The sequence below is a fragment of the Rhopalosiphum padi genome, chromosome 1 (genome assembly GCF_020882245.1).
Source record: "Rhopalosiphum padi isolate XX-2018 chromosome 1, ASM2088224v1, whole genome shotgun sequence".
Classification (NCBI taxonomy): domain Eukaryota; kingdom Metazoa; phylum Arthropoda; class Insecta; order Hemiptera; family Aphididae; genus Rhopalosiphum; species Rhopalosiphum padi.
In genome coordinates this window covers 80,559,694-80,580,979 of record NC_083597.1, presented here as the reverse complement: position 1 = coordinate 80,580,979, position 21,286 = coordinate 80,559,694, and the positions used below count along the sequence as shown (strand labels likewise).

The 21,286-nt window shown below is 28.5% G+C and overlaps 2 protein-coding genes across 6 annotated transcripts; one reads left to right on the top strand and one right to left on the bottom strand.

The window, feature by feature from the left end:
- The first annotated feature begins 3,341 nt into the window (after positions 1-3,341).
- LOC132917593 (microtubule-associated protein 4-like) lies at positions 3,342-17,014 on the top strand. 5 transcript variants are annotated; one of them, XM_060978412.1, is made up of 10 exons: positions 3,342-3,405; positions 4,478-4,817; positions 5,699-7,343; positions 8,414-8,448; positions 8,653-8,788; positions 8,923-9,128; positions 9,716-9,901; positions 11,904-11,942; positions 14,610-14,768; positions 16,057-17,014. In XM_060978412.1, exons 2-10 carry the CDS (start codon positions 4,737-4,739, stop codon positions 16,288-16,290), a joined length of 2,721 nt encoding a protein of 906 aa, XP_060834395.1. In that variant the 5' UTR covers positions 3,342-3,405; positions 4,478-4,736; the 3' UTR covers positions 16,291-17,014. The 5 variants fall into 5 exon arrangements, with proteins under 5 accessions (XP_060834395.1, XP_060834385.1, XP_060834412.1 ...); XM_060978402.1 differs by having other exon boundaries at positions 3,344-3,405; positions 4,745-4,817; XM_060978429.1 differs by lacking the exon at positions 16,057-17,014 and adding an exon at positions 15,683-16,024 and having other exon boundaries at positions 3,344-3,405; positions 4,745-4,817.
- LOC132917630 (cyclin-dependent kinase 2-like) lies at positions 16,507-20,205 on the bottom strand. Its single transcript, XM_060978462.1, has 6 exons — positions 19,877-20,205; positions 19,571-19,743; positions 19,177-19,384; positions 18,120-18,395; positions 17,796-18,002; positions 16,507-17,014 (listed from the first exon to the last, which is right to left on the bottom strand). Exons 1-6 carry the CDS (start codon positions 19,880-19,882, stop codon positions 16,910-16,912), a joined length of 975 nt encoding a protein of 324 aa, XP_060834445.1. The 5' UTR covers positions 19,883-20,205; the 3' UTR covers positions 16,507-16,909.
- Between the last annotated feature and the right edge of the window lie 1,081 nt (positions 20,206-21,286).

The following is a 21,286-nucleotide window of genomic DNA, read 5'->3' as shown; positions in this document are numbered from 1 at the left end:
AGAAGATATTATTTTAATAAATTAGTGAGATAATACTTAAATAACATGAAAAAAATATCAAAAAATGTCTATCATAATTTTATATTTTTAATTTTCTAATTGAAAATTACACTATATATATTAATAAATTAGAATACTTATGCACAATTATAATAATAGAGCATTAAAAAGTAAAAACAAATTATACAAAATAATTATGAACCTTAAACGTGTTAAAAAATAATTATGCAGTTCAATAATAACTCAAATGTATATTAGTATATTATGTATATTGTATTTTATATATGCAATTGACTCGAGATGTATTATAATATATTATACTAGATATTAAAAGTCGTTAACGCTCATGAATAGTAACTTAGATAATGAATAAAATCACCTTTACTTTTATACGATATACATATTATTCTAATATAAATAAAAATATTCTTATTTTTGACTAGCCTTAAATTAAGTTATTTTCAAAATAATTATATTTACAATGAATTTTTTTAATTATATTTATTTTCTATTTATTAATAATATGATGGTCATATTTAATAAATTAACATATAAATTGATAAATTTTCTATATGTCATAGTATTTATAATAACAATAATTACTGTATAATAATAAACATGGGTTCATAAAAATAAACTATATTTTAATTTTCGTACATAATAGGTTTATATTTTATAATTAGATAAAATTAATAATAATTTTTTTTTTATTTTAGAAAATACCAGCCCTGTCAAAAATTACATCTTTCAGACGCCCGAGCAAGTATCAACTATTCAGTTTGAAAATGAGATCTCGCCTGTTGCTACAAATGGAAATTTAAACAGACCTTGCGCTTGGCAAAATAGTGAGTGTGTCAGGTGTTTACTTATTCTACTTAATACATATTATATCTTAAGTAATGCGTATGTATTATGTATATTCTATATATGATGGTAACACCACTGACTATTGTCTCCCTTTTCCTCACATGTATTGAAACCGATAATATTGGATTTTGAATACCAGTTAAAACCGTTAAAAACCGAAATCGATATAAAAATCGAAAAAAATCAATAACGGTAACCAAAACTGAAACCGAAAACGGAAAAAATAAATACCAATATCCGAAACTGAAATCAAAATAGGAAAATTTTTTTTCGGTTTCAAGCCTTGATTGTGATAAATAATATCGTAATAAAAAATAAAAAAAAATTAAATTGATTCTGTAAAAATGAGTATTAAGTATCATTACGCAGGTTTGGAAGGTAATATGTTTTTATGTATTTGCACGTATACTATACAGTTTAATAAATAACAATATAATTCTATAAGAAAAAGTAAAATCAAATCTAAATCTGTTATTTATCTTGCATTTAATCATCAAAATAATAAATATGTCGTTGATAGTTAATCTATTATAGCAACGTCACGTAATATTTTTTATAAAATGTATGCAGGCATAATATGTCTATATTATATTCAGATTTTAAATGCATGATATAGTTTTTTTTTTTTTAATAATAATTATACAACCCTTCTTTATTAATAATTATATTAAGTACGCAAATTTAATAGCTTTTAAAATATAATAATAATAGAATAATTTACTGTAAAAATAGTACGAGTAATAAGACACGGAAAAAAAACCTCAAATGTAATTAAGCAATTATAATAACAATAATAACTCATGATTTTTAAACATTTTTATGAATATACTCATACAAGTTGTACATAAATATTAAATATAGTGTAACCAAATTGTGAAATATTATGTCAATGTTATAAAGTTTTTGTTGGTCTGTTTTTTAATTGTAATTAAATATATCTAATATACATGAGTATATTTTACGTATACCTAGAACTAATATTTAAAAATAAAATTACATACCAAAATAATCCAATGAGGATAACCAATATAATTTTAAGTAGCCAATTGGTGTTAGGTTATGCGATATATTATCTAACTTATTATTGTACTAAAAATTAGAAAATATTAACATAAAATATTATATAGGTTTACTATATTAAAAGTTAATAATTGTTACTATTGCATGTGCGACGTACGTACTTTTTATTCAATTCAATTGTTATATTTCTTAAAGGAACTGAACAAAGTATAATCATAAGGTATACAATGCTATATAATAGTCTTATTTCACTGTACACAGTCGTTAAAATGTACGCTGCTTACCTACATATAAAACCCAATTTATTGTTATTATAATATTCACAGTGTCTTGTGGTAGGTATATTCTTCCAGAAGCTAATAATAATAATACGGCAACATAGGAGGGTAGATATTTATTAAACAGCAGATTACGCCGTTATTACAGGATTGCATGTCAATATTTTATTACCTAGGCAGCGCCTTTCACTTTATACTCGTATTTTTATTTATATTTTTTGGTATAAAAATATAAAGACAGCCCTCGTCGTCAGTTAAACTAGAACATGTACCAACATGTTAAGTTTTAACCTACTTGTTCAAAATTACCTAACATTATAAAATCTATGTCAAATTGTAGTGTAACTAAATTACTGAGACTAAAATATTGTACTATTATATCGAACGTATTTGTATTATATTAATATATTATATACAAAATACATGTATTTATTTGTAGGTGTACAGATTTCATTTACTGGTGTTAAAACAGTCTAATTTATAGAAACACCCAGTTGTCTAATAATATTTTAAAACATAAAATATTTGAGTTATTTATATATTATATATGTATAAAAAAAAAAATAACATAATATTGTTTCCTCAGAAAATTGGTCCTCTTTGTGACCATTAAACTACTATTTTTATGAAAGTTACAATTTTATTATCAATATGCAATATTTATTTAATTTTTTTATTTTGTATAGATAGGTATCTTATAAATTAAATATTGCAAACTTAATAACTCCATTCTGTATAAAACTACAATTGGAATGGTTAACTGTAATTAATAACTTAACATGATATGATGACTTGGTGTTTATTGTATTATACTATTATAGTATATAGATATATCAATTTTGTATTAATGAACATCATACCAAATATATGAATTACTAAAATGTGTACTTAGTCATAAAAAACATCATATGCATTATTATGATTGTTGGAATTTACTATGCGTATAGTGTTTTTATTGGTGGAAAATATATTATGTATTTATATATATAAAGTTACGGAGGGAAGAGTCTCTGTCACCCCTGAAAGCTGTCCCACCACCAACCTAGCCTAGCTACAGGGAAATCGGGAGTTGTTCGTGCCGTATATAGTGTTTTATTAGCGCGTGTATAAGCACGCGAATTTTGATCACGCTGAAGTTTAGAGCTGTACTCGCCGAGCTCAGTAAAGCACAAGAACTTATCGAGCTTTGACACATGTTTTCACTCATTTTCGTAGAATTATTATTATACTCGTATAAAAGGTATGTTATATTATATATTAATAGTAAAGCAAAAAAGTATAAAGCGAGTAAATTATATAATATTTTGCGTGTACACAGTATTTACACATTTTACATATCTAAATGAATTTTTTAATATTCATTATATATTTTTATATATTATATAGACAATAATAATCCTCGTAAGATAACGGCTAGGACAAACAATTTATTTTTGATTTTTATTCGATAATTACTCCTTAGGGCTTAGCTTACTTGATTACAAAATATATTAAAATTGTATTATTAAAAAGTAACTGCGTAAATATTAATTATATTTTTAATTTTACAAATTTAATATCGATGTATATGAATTCTATTAATCAGATGCAGAGTAGTAATAAGTTAATACACAGTGAAAACCGAGTAGGTGAAACATATTAACTTTTCAAATATATTATATTATTATGTATCTATAGACACATTATATAATATTCATTTGTACAACCAATCATAATTCTAAAGATATTTACAATAATTGTAAGAAATTATTGCTGTCGAAATTGAATTAAAAAAAAAAAAATGTGTATTACCTATACACTCGATTTTCGGTTATGAAATAATGGCATATAAATTATAAAATAAACAGCATATTATAATAGTTATAAGTATATACAGGTATGTTTAGTTCCTTTTTGGGGTCTCTATAAAATAATATACACAGTCGTTTAGTTTATACATGTATTACTCCGGAAATCGATGGATGACGTGCAATGTGGCTTTTGGTAAAATATAGTAGTTTTCCGTTGTCTACCCCTCTTCCCTCACCGTACTCGAAACATACTGAATAATCGATTCTGCCCCATTTTGTTCGTGCATTATAATATGATGAATATATATATATATATATATATATATATATTTATATTTATGGTTTGTGTGTGTAGGCACGATGTCAGTTAGTATATTATTATAATATGTATATAGTATGTATATACAAATATATTTATGTATTTATAAGTGTCCGATGCGCGATTCAATACAGTTACGATTCGCCAGCAGTGTATATTGTGTGTAAAACGATGTACCTAAATGTTGTGATTATCATTTTTAGGTATTCGCAAGAAATGGATGTATAAAATACCTATTTAAAAATGTATGCATAACATAATATTGTTCGCTGTAAAATATAGCATATATTATCGTTTTAAACAACAAACGTATATTTAAATTATAATAATATACTCTTTTAAATACAAACATACATATATAGCGCGTAAATAATATAATTTTAATTAATACATACATGGCATCGTATAACTGCGATATACATTGTGAATATTAACGAAATTTATTAACGATAAAAAAATAATATGGACAGCCATCGTCGGAGTAGCATTGTAGAACCCACGGGCGGCGGTTACGTACCGGATACAAGAAGTCAATTGAATACGGTAAGAGACGAATATTTTCATAGTATTGCACTGCTTGAGGTATAACACAGGTATATACAATTATTATAATACAGTATTATAAACCATACATGGATCCACTGAGCCAGGGAAAACCACAGAAAATATAATTATACTATGTGTACTCTATTTAATAATCATTGGAATTAGATTTACTTGTATAGAACAGTTTCGGCGTTGGGTTGTTAATGTTTAACTCGATTAGCTTTTTATACCATTTTATTGCCTTCAGTTATTAGAGCAATATTATAAAAATTATATATAACATAATATATTATTATATACACTATTGTGTACATAAACAACAGTCAGATGAACGAAAAAAAACACAGTAACTTTTATATAGTATTGAAAGTACCTATACTTTTTAACGAATTATAATAGTTTATAGTATACCTGTTAGACTTAAATTTTATGCGATATCTTACGTAACATTTTGGTTTCATATTATACAGTCGTCTGAGACTTATACTTATAGACAGTTGGCGGACCCAATAAAGCTGCACTACGCACACAAATATAATAATTATTAGTAACGAAAAGTTTATTCCTTGGATAATAGAATTATAATTTGAAAAAATTAAAAATAATAAGTTTGAGAGTCTAGCTTTACTCTTCATTAACGTAGAATTTTTTTTGAAGAGTATGAATACTTATATATAGATTTTGTATATTTTACAATGGAGGAAAATTAAAGTTAAAGTAATAGAATAATTAATAAAATGGAACTCATAACAGCATTTTAAACGTAAAAACATTAATATTTTTTGTCTAAGTCAATTTTCAACAAGAAGCTAATTTATTGCAAAGAGCGCACGCGCATGTTTGTAATAAATGTACGTTTGTATTTTTTTCATTGTCAGACAACGGTACAACCCAAGCCATTACAACGGGCGCCTGAATTTGGTTCGAGACCATCGCGACCAGAATTCTATCAACAAGGCCCTTACGGCACAACAAATAGGCCACAGGGACAACAGCAACGGCTTCCACCGCCGAGAATGTCCGGTGACAATAAGGCTAGCCCCTGGAATATTATCAGACAAACTCTACCACCGGATGTCGGGGTACGTAGTCCGGTACAGTTGCAACAACAGCGTGGGCCACCATCCCAGAACTATAACAACATTAACAACAACAGCATACAACAGAGACCACCATTACAACAAGAACAGCAGCAGTATAGACAACAGATGCCCATGCAGGAACGCCGTGGCCCTGCGTCTCGGGTGCCCGAGGAAAGATCGTTGCCACAGTTTAGATCGGATAATGGTAGACAAGTGAGACCCGTTGAAGGCGGTGCCGATGACGACGAAGAAGTCATAGTCAACTCTACGATAAATCAACAGTTGCAGCAACAGCAACAGCAACAACCCGCTCTAAGCCGAAGAGATTCGACGGTATTTGCAGGTGGTCGAGCTGCTGACGGAACGAGTGACCCAAACAAGCAGTGGCAGCCGAAACAGGCAGCGCAAGGAGTTATGCCGTATGGAAAACCGCAGCTACAAGAACAACAATACGGTCGACAATCGTTAGTGATGCCTGAGGGCCAAGAGCAGACACGTTTTCCAGTCCAGGCTGCAGCTGGTGTGTATAATAGTAGCAGACTAGCGGTAACCCAGGAAGACGAGGGTAATAGACAACCAGTGCAGGCACAAAATGGCATGCAAAAGGTCAGAGATGTGCAGCAACAACAACAGCAACAGCAACAGAAACAGCAACAGCAACATTCGCTGATGAGACGGGATAGCGTGTTGGACGCAAATACTGCGAAAGTCAACAGTATAGACATGATGTCACGCAGAAACGACGGGATGGCCGAGTACGGAAGGAGACCGGTGTCGGACTTGCAGGATGATAGTGGCAGTAGATGGCAGCCGGATCTTATCGGTGGTGGCCGGAGACCACCGCCCATGCAGGACTCTGTGCAAGAGCAGGACGGAAAGCGGCCACTGGCCGAGTATAAGAAAACGGAGCAGGAAGATACAAGTGGTAAACGTTTGACGGATTTCAAAAACAGCAGACCAGAAGCTGGTGCTGCCGCCGACTATGGGGCAGCGGCTGGCAGACAGATGAATGCCGCGGCCCGACCAGATGATAGACCGTACGACAAACAGTCTATCAGAGATTATGAACAACCACGAAACGAGCGCAAAGCGTCACTAGAAAAAGATCAACCGGCCCCCAGAGCTGCAGCGGTGGAACACGGCAATCGAGCGTCGGAACTAAGAAAGATGCACTTCGAAGCCACTCATTTAAAACCGGTCAGAGAGCAACAGAACGTGGCTAACGATGACAGTAAGGTAACCGCAGCGCGAGGTAGGGTGGTGCCACCGGTGGATGAGACGAGGGCTAGGGATTATGCGGCCGCGGCGGTGAGGTCGACCGGTGACGGAAACCAGTCAAACGAACGGTACAGAGCGGCAGATATTACTGGAAGTGGAAATGATGAGGCCGTGCCGCAGATGAGTAAAAACTCCAGGCCCGATACTTTAAAAATAATTAAAGGTATTATAATTTTTCCAGTAGGTCGATTATTACATGCACTATAATAGTCACTTTATACATATTGCATAATATTTATTAATTAACCTTACGGGCCAAATCCCTTTGAATAATTATATGGATTAATTACATTGACAAAAATATTATAATGATAGATAAAATGTGACGTAGCAATATTAAAGTTCACTTTTAAAAGTACTAAATATAGAATATTTGTATTATATTCAAAATATTAAATAATTTATGACTACCTAGCAGTATTTTTATACCACACCTTTGAGGGCATACGACATGTTATTGTATAATATAATGTATATTATATTACATCTACTTTTGTACTTGACACTTGTTAATGTAAAATTTATCGTTTAGATACATCGGAAATATACAGTGATACTGAACGTTGAAGTGTCGATTTAACCAGTATGAAGTACCATAATATTATATAATATATAGCTCTGAATGCTTCCTTACCTATACCTCCACCCTCATCGTTAATCAATAGTACAAAAATATAATTGTTCACCTTATTATGAAAATCATACGGTCTCCCACTAAAACTACTGTAAGGATGTTTACCAATATCACTTGAGAGATGCACATTTGGCACCATTGCGCACGAATACTAAATCGTTGAATTATTAAGTTTAATATTAAAATATTATATTTTGCACTCAATATTATCAGATGAATATATCATATTATTACGTTATAGGTACAGAAACAGCATATAAATATATTAGTATATTATAACATAATATAATATAGTTATAATATACGTTTGTACGTTTAAATATACCTACTTATATTCTATTATCGGTATAAATTTAATCATCTTTAATTAATGATTCAAGTTTGAGAAATAACTTAAATAATAACAGCGTATAAGCAAATTATTAAAAGTATCTACATATAGAATATTATATACGTATTACCATAGATATATTATACCAACAATAATTTAAATTACACGCCTTTATAATAATAATATTTATAATAATGTTTTATATATTTATGTATATAAATTATAAAAAATATTAATACATTTGTTTTTGTCTGATTGTATTTTTCAGACAATGAACCCCTCAAAGATTCGTCAAACTCAAAAGTAAGCAATCTACAACATGTTTATTTTTAATTTCTTACCCATTAGTAGGTAGTATGTGTCTAATGTCTATATCTATATATTTAATTCCTATTCTAGGAGAATATCATCGTTTGTAGGTATACTGCAGAATCATCATTATAAATTATAATTGATTATACCTACGACTATAAAAGTAATAAGTTTATTACTGTTATCGATGTACAGGTCGATCGTCAAAATGAAAACGACGTGGGCAAGTCGCCGAGCAAAATCCCGAAAAAAGACCGGTCAGAATTGAAAACGCCCACTCGAGCCGTAACGCCTAAGTCTCCCGAGAGCTTGATGTCAATTGGACAAAAGAGTGAGTAATAAATTGATGACATCGAAGCTTAGAGGAATTAATGAATTGATGAAACGGGGTTTAGAGGAATTAAATGAAAAATTACATTGATTCTTAATTACTATTTTATATATTTTCTATCATTGTGGTCATAGGGTTGCCAATGAATAAAGTGCAAGTAGGATCTGCACCATCTCCAAATCTCAAGGTAGTCCGATCAAAAGTCGGATCACTACAGAACACCAGTCACAAACCTGGTGGTGGACAAGTGAAAATCGAAAACAGAAAACTCGAATGGAAAGCTGGTACGAGAGTCGAGGCCAAAAACGACGCATATGTTCCTGGTGGTGGTGATAAAAAGGTAATAATATTTACGCTCGTATATTGTAAAAATATAATGGGTGTATAATTATAGTAAAAGGAACGAAATACGCCTGAATTCTATGTATCTTTATCTACATTAACCTAATCCTTATACTTTTGTAAATTTGACATCGCCTTTACGTAATTAATAATAATTATTATTATTGCTATGCCTTGTAATTATCATTAAATGACATTTTAAAGTTCAATATATATAAATGCATTTTCTTATAATTACTAAAATCGCTTAAAAAAGCCTAACTAACATGCGATTAATTTTAATTTTGTCAACTACTGGACACTGGTATAGTGGCACTATAGATCATGAGTTTAAAAAATATTATGGAAATCTAAATTAGAAATAAAATTGTTGTTTAAGTATTGAGTATCTAGTTGATTAACTAGAAAATCATAAGTACTGAACTATTTAATTAGGCGCTGGTTTGACCAGTATATTATTATATATTATTTTATGTTATTACTTATTATTATAGTTACATTATTTTTGTTATTGTTTATTTAATTTAAATTATATTGCAATTAGTAGACCTTTTGCACTTCAACCTATAATGTTTATTTTTACAGATTCAAAGTGTTAAGCTCCAATGGAACGCTAAACCTAAAGTAGGTTCATTGGACAACAAAACACACAAGCCTGGAGGCGGTGACAAAAAAATCGAAACCGTTAAGCTCGACTTCAAAGACAAGGCAAAACCGAAAATTGGGTCTAAAGACAACATTAAACACACTCCCGGCGGAGGAGCTGTAAAGGTAATATTATAATAATATCACGGTGGTAAAAAAATAAAAATCAACATGTTTTATTTTTATTAAATCAATCATCTATAATCTTCGTTTGATTATATCATCTAATTATCGTGCATTATATGTGTTATATATTCGTACACTATAGTGTAATCTGAATTATAATACCATAACATAAATTAAATTGTTCTAATTATCATAACGTATTGACGTGTAAGGATTAATCTTATTTTATATTTAATTTTTTGCATTAAAAACTTATTGATTTCTAATTAGTTTGTTCAATTACAAAATAAAATAAAAATATAAAAATACTATGATGTATTATGGTTACTAAGAACACGACTAAATATAAGAATAAAAATTTCACAATAAAAAAAAATCCTTAATTCATTATTTGTTATTCTATCAATCTTCGTATATTTATAGTATTTTTAAAATTGAAAAATAATTATTAAGCTGTATACGATTCATTCTTAAAATCAAAAACATAATTATATTTCGGTGAAATAACTGGCTATTATAATACAGCCTATACCCAGATAGTAAGTATTACTAATATTATAATAAATTATTGTATGTGCCTGGGAAAATTCCATCGAATAAATAAAAAAAAAACATTTTTCCCATGATAATAATATGGATGATAGATAGTTTAAATATATAATATGTGAAATACATGGAAATTAGTTGGCCCGCGAAAAACAAATATTTTTTGTGTATAATGTATAAATAAGGTTAGTGCTATTTGCTATTGGTTACAGAAAATAAAATAGTTATTAAAATTTTATTTAATTTTAAACCTATAATTCATGTTTGTCAAAACCACCAACATTTTTGTGTTAAAAATCTGTGTATTTTTTATTTAACGGAGTTTAAGGCACGGTAAATCCACGAACGTTTAATTTGTCATAGGCAACACTGTACATGATCAGCTATATTATGCCATAATAAATTATATAGTACCCTACCGTATACGAATATTAGTATATCAATTATTGTACTTCACTTATTGATATATAATTGTTTCATCAGTCATTACTCATTACTCATTAGTGTCATTACGAATAAATATTAAACAGGTATGTTATGGATGGCATGATGGCGGTGGGGAAGGAATTTACTAGTATTAAATCCACTCAAATAACTCTCAACCCCCCTCCCAAAATACAAAAATTTTAAATATTATTTTACTTATAACAACATTTTATTATTTTAAAATTACTATTTATAAGTTGGATTCTATTTTGGTAAATTTTATCTTTGGCCTGACGCCCTGACCTGTTTCATCCCGTTGATGATTAAACAATTTATTTTTTATTTATTTATTTTTAATATTTTATAAGAATATAAAGATAATTTTTTTTTTTGTAAGAGAAATATTATATTTGGTATCCAAATATGAATATAAATGAAAGATTTAGTAAAAAAGAAATATTATACATCACTTAACAAAATTTGATTAAATTACCGCCTAATATGAACTACACATACATAGCTTGTACCTGTACTAAACAGGAATTACATTATATGATGATATGTTATAAATTTATAAATAATATTTTATTGATAATTTTATCAACAGAGGACCCTGCAAACAAATATATGCATATAATAATTAATTATATTACGTAGTTATTATATTAGCATTTATTATAAATACTTGTGTGTACAATCAATGGTATAGATATATTATGGGTATTAGGTATAATAGGACTAATAAAGTAATAAGTAATAGGTACATATTTATTTTATGATATTTTACGATATTGGTCAAAAAATATTATAGGTATCCCGATATAGTTAATTAAATAAATTCAAAGCGTTCATATACATATTGATATACAACAACTTACTTTTTTTTTAAAGTTTTATCTAAACTTTTGTTTTTATATTTTTAAAACTTCACTTCAGGCACGATCCTAATAATAGTTAAAATTACATCGTCATATAGATTATCAATAAGGCTGTGCTATTTGTTATGGAAAACCATATTTTAATTTTTTAGAGCCAATCCATACAATTATTAGAAAAGGAATCGCACGACGTGAGTAAATAAATAATTAGGTCGCAAAATGCGTATATATCTGTACGCACACACACACACACACACACACATATATATATATATATATATGTGTGTGTGTGTGTGTGTGTGTATATATGTATAGATATAGACGAGGTATTTCCTCGTAATATAATAATATATATTCACCAAGTCACAACGCTTAATACATATACATATACTTAAGTAGGTAAAATATTATACCTACAAAACTGTAAAACTGTTATGCAAAACTGTTTGTATAAACGAGTGTGCGTGTTCATATTTTACACTGCAATACTATAGGTATTATATTTATATTATACATATATTATGCAGTACCTACACCGTTTCCACTGTCTTTATATTATATTATACACTGATTGTTCTGTGTTCATTTTTGTCTCTGCAAATATTTTTACATATTACATACCTATATCGTTTTAAGTGTGTTATTTGTTATATAAAAAATACAGCAATCCGTTTTAAATTATAATATACTGAACGACTGAAAAAATTCGTTTTAGAGAAAACGTTAGATAGATATGATTTTTATTACTTATACGAATATCTAATCATAAATCAGCCAACCTATACGGCTATACGGTAGTATAATAATTTTATATCATAATATTATGTGTGAATGTTTTGAATGCCGTAAATGACGTATCTACCTACCTACCTATGCCTAGTCGAAATATAATGTTCCTACTTACTTGCTAAAACAAATAAGTAAATATTTTCATTACAATGTTTTCTATAATTATTTGTTAGATTACAATTTACATAAAAATTAAAAGTTAGATGGGACCTCTTATGATAATTCAATAAAAGTTTAGACTTTTTGAGAAGAACCACAAATTGTAAGCCTGGAGTGGCACTGATTATTCACACGTTTTTAAAGAAATCCAATCATAAAATATATATATTAACTATATACCTACATTCTAACTACGTACATTGTATGTAAGGTAATTTGCCAAACATATTACTGCCCCTCAAATTTTTCTATTGTTCTAAAAATGATTACCTATAGATATAAATATGTTATAGAAATAAATAAAAGATAACCCTCATAACAAAATAAAAATTCTAATGAGTAGAGTACTTAGAATAAATAGCTAGTATAATACGAGTAGTGTATTATAAGATTAATAGTTCTAAAAGATGGTTTTTCAAAAATATAAAGTACCTATTAAGTATAAAGTAACATTAAATTTAATATACCCAAGTATATTAATAATGCTTAGATGTTTTTTTACAAACCATAAAATGTTAATAGATTAATATTAATTAAGCAGTAATTACTATTTTAAAATTATCAAAATCCCAAATTGTTAAACTTATATTAGGTACCATCTAGGTTTTGAAAAATATCGTTAACTCCTTAAATGGTGTTTTTTTTCTTATATATTGTTTATTTTATGAAAATGTACAATCTATACAATAAATGGTACAATAAGTAAACGTGAAGAATGAATATAATGATACGATGAGAAAAAAACAATGGATAGGAGTTTCACATTAGAAACTCCTGGTAATTTTAGAAAGAAATAATAATGGACACGTTAAGTGTGATGTACTTTGAGAAGATCTCTGGGCCATTCGCGTTTCAGACGTCTGGCTGGGTTGTTCGAAAGATCATGGATATGAAGTAGAGCGATGATTGATAGGCGGAGATTCGGGAGGGGGGCTTAGCCCCCCCCCCCAAAAAAAAAAAAAATTTGAAGTTAAAGCCTCCTAAAAATATTAAACAAACAATACCGTAATTTTGTACAGTTTGTAGAATTTTTATCATTCTTTATATTCTTATATCCACAATTATATAAATGTGCCTACCTAGTGTCCTAGTACATTACATACATACTATTTACCAATTTATTATTTACGGTAACATACTGAACAATTAAGACGTTATTATTGGTGATATTGAAGATATTAAAAAGAATATTTGACCTCAAGTATTTCCTAATCTTTATAAAATGATACAACTTGCTTGTTCTGCTACGTGCGAAAGAAGTTTTTCTGCTATGAGGAAAATAAAAACATGACTAAGAACTGAGGAGGCAGATGGCTTAGAATGCTTGTATGGTTTTTGCGTTCGATGGTTTAGCGGTACCTACCTACCCCAGAGAGCGATTCTGTATGACCAGATAGGTTGCAGTAGGGATTTGTAGAGTATAGTAGTTGGTTAGAGATGTGTATATTAGATTTCAGGAGAGGCCTAAGGATGTGTAGCTAGGATGCGGCTATTTAGTGTTTACGTTTGGTTTTGAGGTGGGGGCCCCAGTTGAGTCTTCTATCGAATAGTAGACCGAGATATTTGACTTAAATGGTGTTCAAATCTAAATAAGTGTTTGAAAGTCTGGTCCATAAGTGGGTATATCCGTATATCCGTATAAGATTTGCATTCGTTATTAAGTAATAATAATGATAAGCGTGCTTATAGATTAACTATAAGTAGGTATATTAAAAAATCTTCATTGGCAATTCATACATTCATACACATAAAATGAAACTATAATATTTGCAATAACGGATTGCTGCGCTATAAAAACTACCAACGCTGTTCCCGTTTTACGTGCACATTTAAACCGCATTTATAACAATATATACTTATTATAATTACTTATAATATTATTAATCTCGTATTATATAAATATATTTTAGATTGAGGATCAAAAATTGGATATAAAAGCTCAAAGTAAAGTCGGATCGTTGGACAACGTGAAACATAGACCGGGCGGAGGAGAGGTGAAAATATTTGACGACAAGAGTTACATAAAACAAACAACTGCGGGACAGATCGGAACGCCGACAAAAACACAGGTACAATATGTTATTATTATTTATTCTCTACATTTATTAACGTTCGTATGTAGGTAATGTATAAACTATAAGTTAACGGTAGATGAGGCACTTAGGTACCTATTAAGATATATGGTGATTGTCCTAATACAGAATAAAATTGGAACCTACCTAGGCTGGCGGTCAATGTTAATGTTTTCTAAAAAATAAATTTATTTTTTGTACTATCACTCATCACACTATATTCTTTGTATTAATAAAAAAATTGTCTTTATGATCATTCACAATTATAGATATTTAGATGAGCTGAAAAAGTACAACAATATGTTTGGCTATACATCATAACTTTATTTTCAAATGTTAACACCTACAACCTACTTAATTACTTAAAAATAAAAATGTAAAATTGTCAGAAACATAGAATAAATTAGATTTTATTTCTAAATATACAGTACCTATTATAATATACAAAAAACTTAAAACTACCTACTTATAGAAAAAAATCATAGATAAAATAATAATCTATAATGCCTATGAAAATAATAAACCTAATCTGGAAGTGGTAGATATGTTGATTAGTTCAATTTTTGTCTTCAAAATAGTTTTCGATATTTGTTCGCATTACCTTTAACCTAGATAGACCTTTATAATAATCTATAAATATCTATTAAAAAAGAACTTTCAACATTTAATTTTAACAAGTTTTCATAAGTAACACCTCTAGCTACTAAATGTCTATACATTATTTTATTATTATTATTAATTGTTTAATGTTCATAGTTATAAGTACAAATTTATATTATTTATAAAATGTATTTATAACCACTATATTTATGCTTAAACCTCATGACGAGGGCTTTATTAGACACTAAACGTAGATATTAAACAAAACACAATGTTTGTATAAATCGCACAGCTTTAATGATTATTTACAGAGCTCGAGATCATCGCAAGCTGGCAATGTAGCTGAACAAGAAATTTAGACTACCATCTTCATCACTTCATAAGTGTTATTTTGTTATTACGTATTTCATACCTGAAGTACACATTATATAATAATAATATATAGTATTAATGCTTTTGATAAGGCTCTATTAAAGCCAGAGCACATATTATTATGTATTGATTATTACTAAATAATATGTTTGCACAACCATAAAACATTTGCTGGTACATGTACGTATTAATAATAATCAAATGTAAAAAGCATCATTTTGTATTAAGTTTTATCGATTTTAAAATACAATTTTATTATCTCTTTTTTGACACTACAACAATATTGTCGTTATTCCGTTTCATTGTTGCATAGCTCCGGAGGAGTTCTAGTTTGAAAAGTCCATTAAGTATGAAGTTAAATAGCCCCGACGAACGACCTAAAAGTCATGTGAAAATTGTTGTTACACCAACAAGCGATGAAGATTTGTACAATAAAATAGCAACAGACAACAACAAAGGAGGATCTAGGAGATCAGCTTATATTCGATCACCTTCACTACACAATGACATAGTAATACCAGAAGAGGCAGTTAAAACAAAAAAATGATAAGATTTAATAATAATTTAAGAATTATGTGTTTTTCCATCAATCGTACAGTGTTTTCATAAAAACATTCCAGGTGTAGCATGAGGTTACTACATGTACAGTTCCTGATATTAGTAGCATAATTGAGACATTGGAATTTAATGTTATAGATATATGGTACAACATCCACATTTGTGTGATGGTAATAATAATAATTAATAAATGACTTAATTCAAATACTGATACAAAATCAAATTATAATACAGTAAGTACAAGAGTGATTATGGGATAAATTGCATATTTAACTAAACAAAAATTAATAAGAAAAAAAAAATCAAAACAAAATTCATTATATAATAAAGTAAAATTTTCAACAAAAAGGGAAAATAAATTGAATACATTAATCTTGTTACAGGTTTGAACTGGTGTCGATTATTTTTTATACATATGTTTTTGGCCCAAAGCAAGTCATAATATTAACTTAAATTTTAACTTTTGGTCAATGGTAGTATTTCACTAACTATTTACACTTTAAAATTTAAAATTTAATTTTGGTACAACTAGAATGTTTTCAACACTCCAAAAATAAACCAGATATTCATAACTCACTAAAAAAAAAGTTAAAAATTATTGATATTATTTAAGGTGTTTCCGGTAGAGATTCCAGTCTAAAACTATGAAAATACTCCATTTCCAATATTTTTTCAGCGGACATTCTGTTTGCCGGATTGTAGGTACACATTGCCTGTTGTTAAAGAAAAATATATTAGTTATAATATTAACATTATAGTTACTTACATTTCCTTATATGTAAAAATAAGCTTAAATTATCAATTTAATTTTCACATTATTGAAAATGTGGGATTAAAAAAAAAATATTTAAGATAATTCATTCATAATTATGATATTAACATAAAACTATTTCCATAAATTTGTATCTAATAAATGGTAATTTCCAATCTGAGATTTGTGATTATTTTAAAATACATAATATTCAAATTTTTTTTACAAAACATGTAACTTAGGAAATAAATCTTAGACTTTTTAATTAAATACTTTCTTAGTTTCACTTGTACCTATTTATAAGAAATAACAGTTAATATGTAATATAAAAATTTGATGTATGAAGAGATTTTGTTACTATTACTTCTTTAAGTAATTTCAATTTTAATGGATACCACTATTATATTTTAAAATAAATGATAGAAAGAAATGTAATCTTGTATAAATGAAACATTTAATATTCTTTTGAATAAATATTTTATATCTATAAGTGATCAAATTCAATGTTTTAACAACCACTAATCAGGGGTGGTATACATTAATAAAAAAATATTTTTTTTAAATTAAAATTACTATTATACATTGAGGTTTAAAAATAAAATTAATAATATTTATTTTATTGTCAACTATCAACTAATACTTAGCACATTTTTTTTTTTATGTGACTGTAGTTATTTTATTTTGATTTTAATTCAAATATTGTTAGTGTTTTTATTATTCTGTTAATAAACACTTTTACTCACATAAAAAACATTTTGTTGATTTTTATCAGAGAGTTCAGGTAAGAATTCTTCGATAAGACGTGCTTCCCATAATGGAAACAATGGCTTAAAATCTGGTAATTTATGTACTCCAGGCCATGTGACATCTGTTGGAGTTCCAAGAGTCCGAAAGATTCTAAATAACTGGTCAATTTCTGAATCACCCGGAAACAATGGTCTTAAAGTCATCTATTTAAATAAAACAACACAATAAAAATATAAAAGTTGGAATAATAGTGTTTATTATTTTTTAAAACATTTTTAAAATGGTACAGTAAAAAATAAATATGCATTTTAAAAACTCACCATTTCTGTAAATATACACCCAAGGCTCCAAAGATCTACAGCCATGGTATATACCTTGGCTCCCAACAATATTTCTGGAGCTCTATACCATAAAGTTATTACTTCATGTGTATAGTTACGCAGGGGAAAAGAAAAAGCTCTAGCCAATCCAAAATCTGCCAATTTGATTATACCACCAGCAGTATTTACCAAAAGGTTTTGTGGCTTCAGATCCCGATGAACAATGCGATGGATATGACAATATGCTAATGCATTTAGTATTTGGTATAAGTAACTCTGAAAATTGAAAATAATTTTATAAAAGTACTTTCAGAAATATTAAAAATAAGTAAATAAAGTTAAAATAAAATGAATTAAATTTTATCATAAATATTGCATAAAATTATGTTTCATGAATATAAAACTAAGCAAGTATAATTGACTAAGGATACATTTAAAAATATGATAAAATGTATAAATGAATAAATAGAATTAATATGGGTACTTGGAGACAGAAGTGATAAGTTTGTATCATGAAAATGTACTACCAAAACCTTCAATGTTGAAAGAAAATGGAATCATTTATTTCTACTATAAATCTTAATCAAGCACAAAAATGAAAAAATTAATATTATAGTAAAATGAATATATTATTTTTAATATAGCCTTCTGCTTTTTAATCTCTAAAATCAAAAAAAAGTGTTATTATTGTGAAAAAAAAATACTCATGATTTATCAACTCATTTTAATACTTTTTATAACGTTGTTATGCGTTTATGCAAATATTCTTATAATATATAAATCATTAATTATTATTTAAGAATATGGGATACGCACTAGCTACTTACTTATGGTATTTTTTAATACATTTAAAATCAAGAATTTAAATTTCTTAACAAAGTACACAAAAATGATTTTGATTTTAGTTTAATTTTTACTAAGTCTAGAAAATATATATTTTATTAATATGCAATTATAAATTGGATAAGAACTATTAATAACATGACTATTAAATGAGGTTAATGGTTTAATACTATAATAATATCTATAAATATTTTCTTTTATAATTAAATCTTACCTTAATTTGAGGTTCAGGTAATCCAAATCCAAATTCTTTTCTGCGCAATTCTAATACTTTTTTTAAATCATAGTCCATAAATTCAAATACTAAAAACAATTTCTTGTCAGACATTATGACATCATGAAGTTTAACAACATTTTCGTGGTTTATTTCCTTCAACAATGAAATCTCCCTCATGGCTGTAGAAGGTACACCTTCTGCACTTCTGTATAATTAATTAAAAACAATTACAACATACATACATACATACATAGAAAGACGTTACAACCAATCAAGTAGACAAAATCATTTTGTGACTAGTGGGAGATATCCAAAGTGCTAAGTGGTGACTTGCATTTCTGGCAAAAAAAAAACCCAAGTCTAACTGGGAAGTCATTGAACAAAAACTTACGATTCCATCCTGACTTTTTTCAGAGCAACAAACTTGCCGGTTTGCTTGTCTAACGCTTTGTACACAACCCCATATGTTCCTTCGCCAATCTGCTCCAACTTGTCATAGTTGACGTTGATGCTGACATTTTTCGTTGGACCTTCTTTCACAAACTGTCTACTCTTCACAGCGCTCTACAAAAATATTCGCAAGACGTGACACGAGTGTACAAGCTCACACTTATAGGTAGATAACAGGATAGGTATAAATATGAAAAATTATCTAAGAATAATAAATTATTACTACCGTACACGTCACATTACATACCTGCATGTCTCGTCGGCCGACGTGAGAAAGTCGGTATATAGGGATAGGCACAGGAAGTACTGAAAATCGAGTATTTGTAGCACAATCGATGACGTCGTTCAAAATCGGTCAATTGAATGGAAAACCGATCGTCAAATGTCTTACGTCTTGTGGGTGTAACGAAACGAAAAAAAAAGAATACAAATTCAGAAAACAATAACGACGGAAAAGAATTACGTCCGGTCAAATAAATAGTGGAGATGGTGATGTATATTTAACAAGTAACAACGTAAGAGTCATAAGAAGAAAAAAAATAGTTAATGTAAACATTGTAAACAAATGCTCGATGATAAAGTCAGATTTTCCCGCCGTTTTCGCACATGCACCGAGACGGATGGCCCAGTGCTACCAGATAGTCCGGGTCAAAATACCCGGTGTAATATCCCGCCGTACGTGAGGCTCGTATAAAAATTACAACTTGCATCAAGAATAAGGTCATCATGATTGTTTTTATTTTATGTTTTAAAAAACGTTAATTAAATATTTACAATCTATACATAAGTACAATAATTACATGTAATCGAAGTATAAGGTATAAATGATTGTAATGAATACCACGGATCAAGACTCTGTGCCGAGTCTTCCTCCTTTTTTATACTGGTTAGAATGGTTAGATACATTTAATTATGTTATAAAAATTATCAAAAAAATATAATTACAAGTTTAGTAAATATCTACTCCGATTATATCAGTTGCATTAAATGTGTTTGAGTGGTCTTAACTAATTGCTTAAAATGAGAGTGGTTACGAGGTTAGCTGTGTCATGAGGCAGTATTGATGTTTTAATGTTTGATTGGAGTTTACTGCGATGACCGCGAGAAACCTTTCGTAAAAGTTGATAGACTCCGAATTTCTTGGATAGTTTCAATTTGTTGCAGAATGATTTTTTTGTCACAAACTCACAAACCAAGGGATTTTTGTGATGATGCACTGACAAACAAATAGACTGAAAAGCTTGGAATTTTTTGGGAATTGACTTTCTTAGTTGGCTCCCTATAAGAATAATACAATAAGTCAAAATATCTATATTGAAAGAGATTGAGTTTTTATGTAAACTGTAGGTATATATTATTGAATTCTTGAATATTATGCACTATAATTATGTATTCAACAATATTAAAATAATAAAATAAAGCAATTTATTATATTTTACTGGGTTAATTTCCTCTTAAATTTAATGTAGTTACTTACATATTATATTATATACTACACAACTCGCAGAATCAAATGTTATATATTTCCACAAAGTACTTAACCACATTTATAACATAGAAATCATTTTGTAAAAAAAGAAGTTAACATTAAAAAAAACCTATAACCTATACCTACACATTTTTATATTTTAAATGTCATGATTAGGTTAGGTGTTAT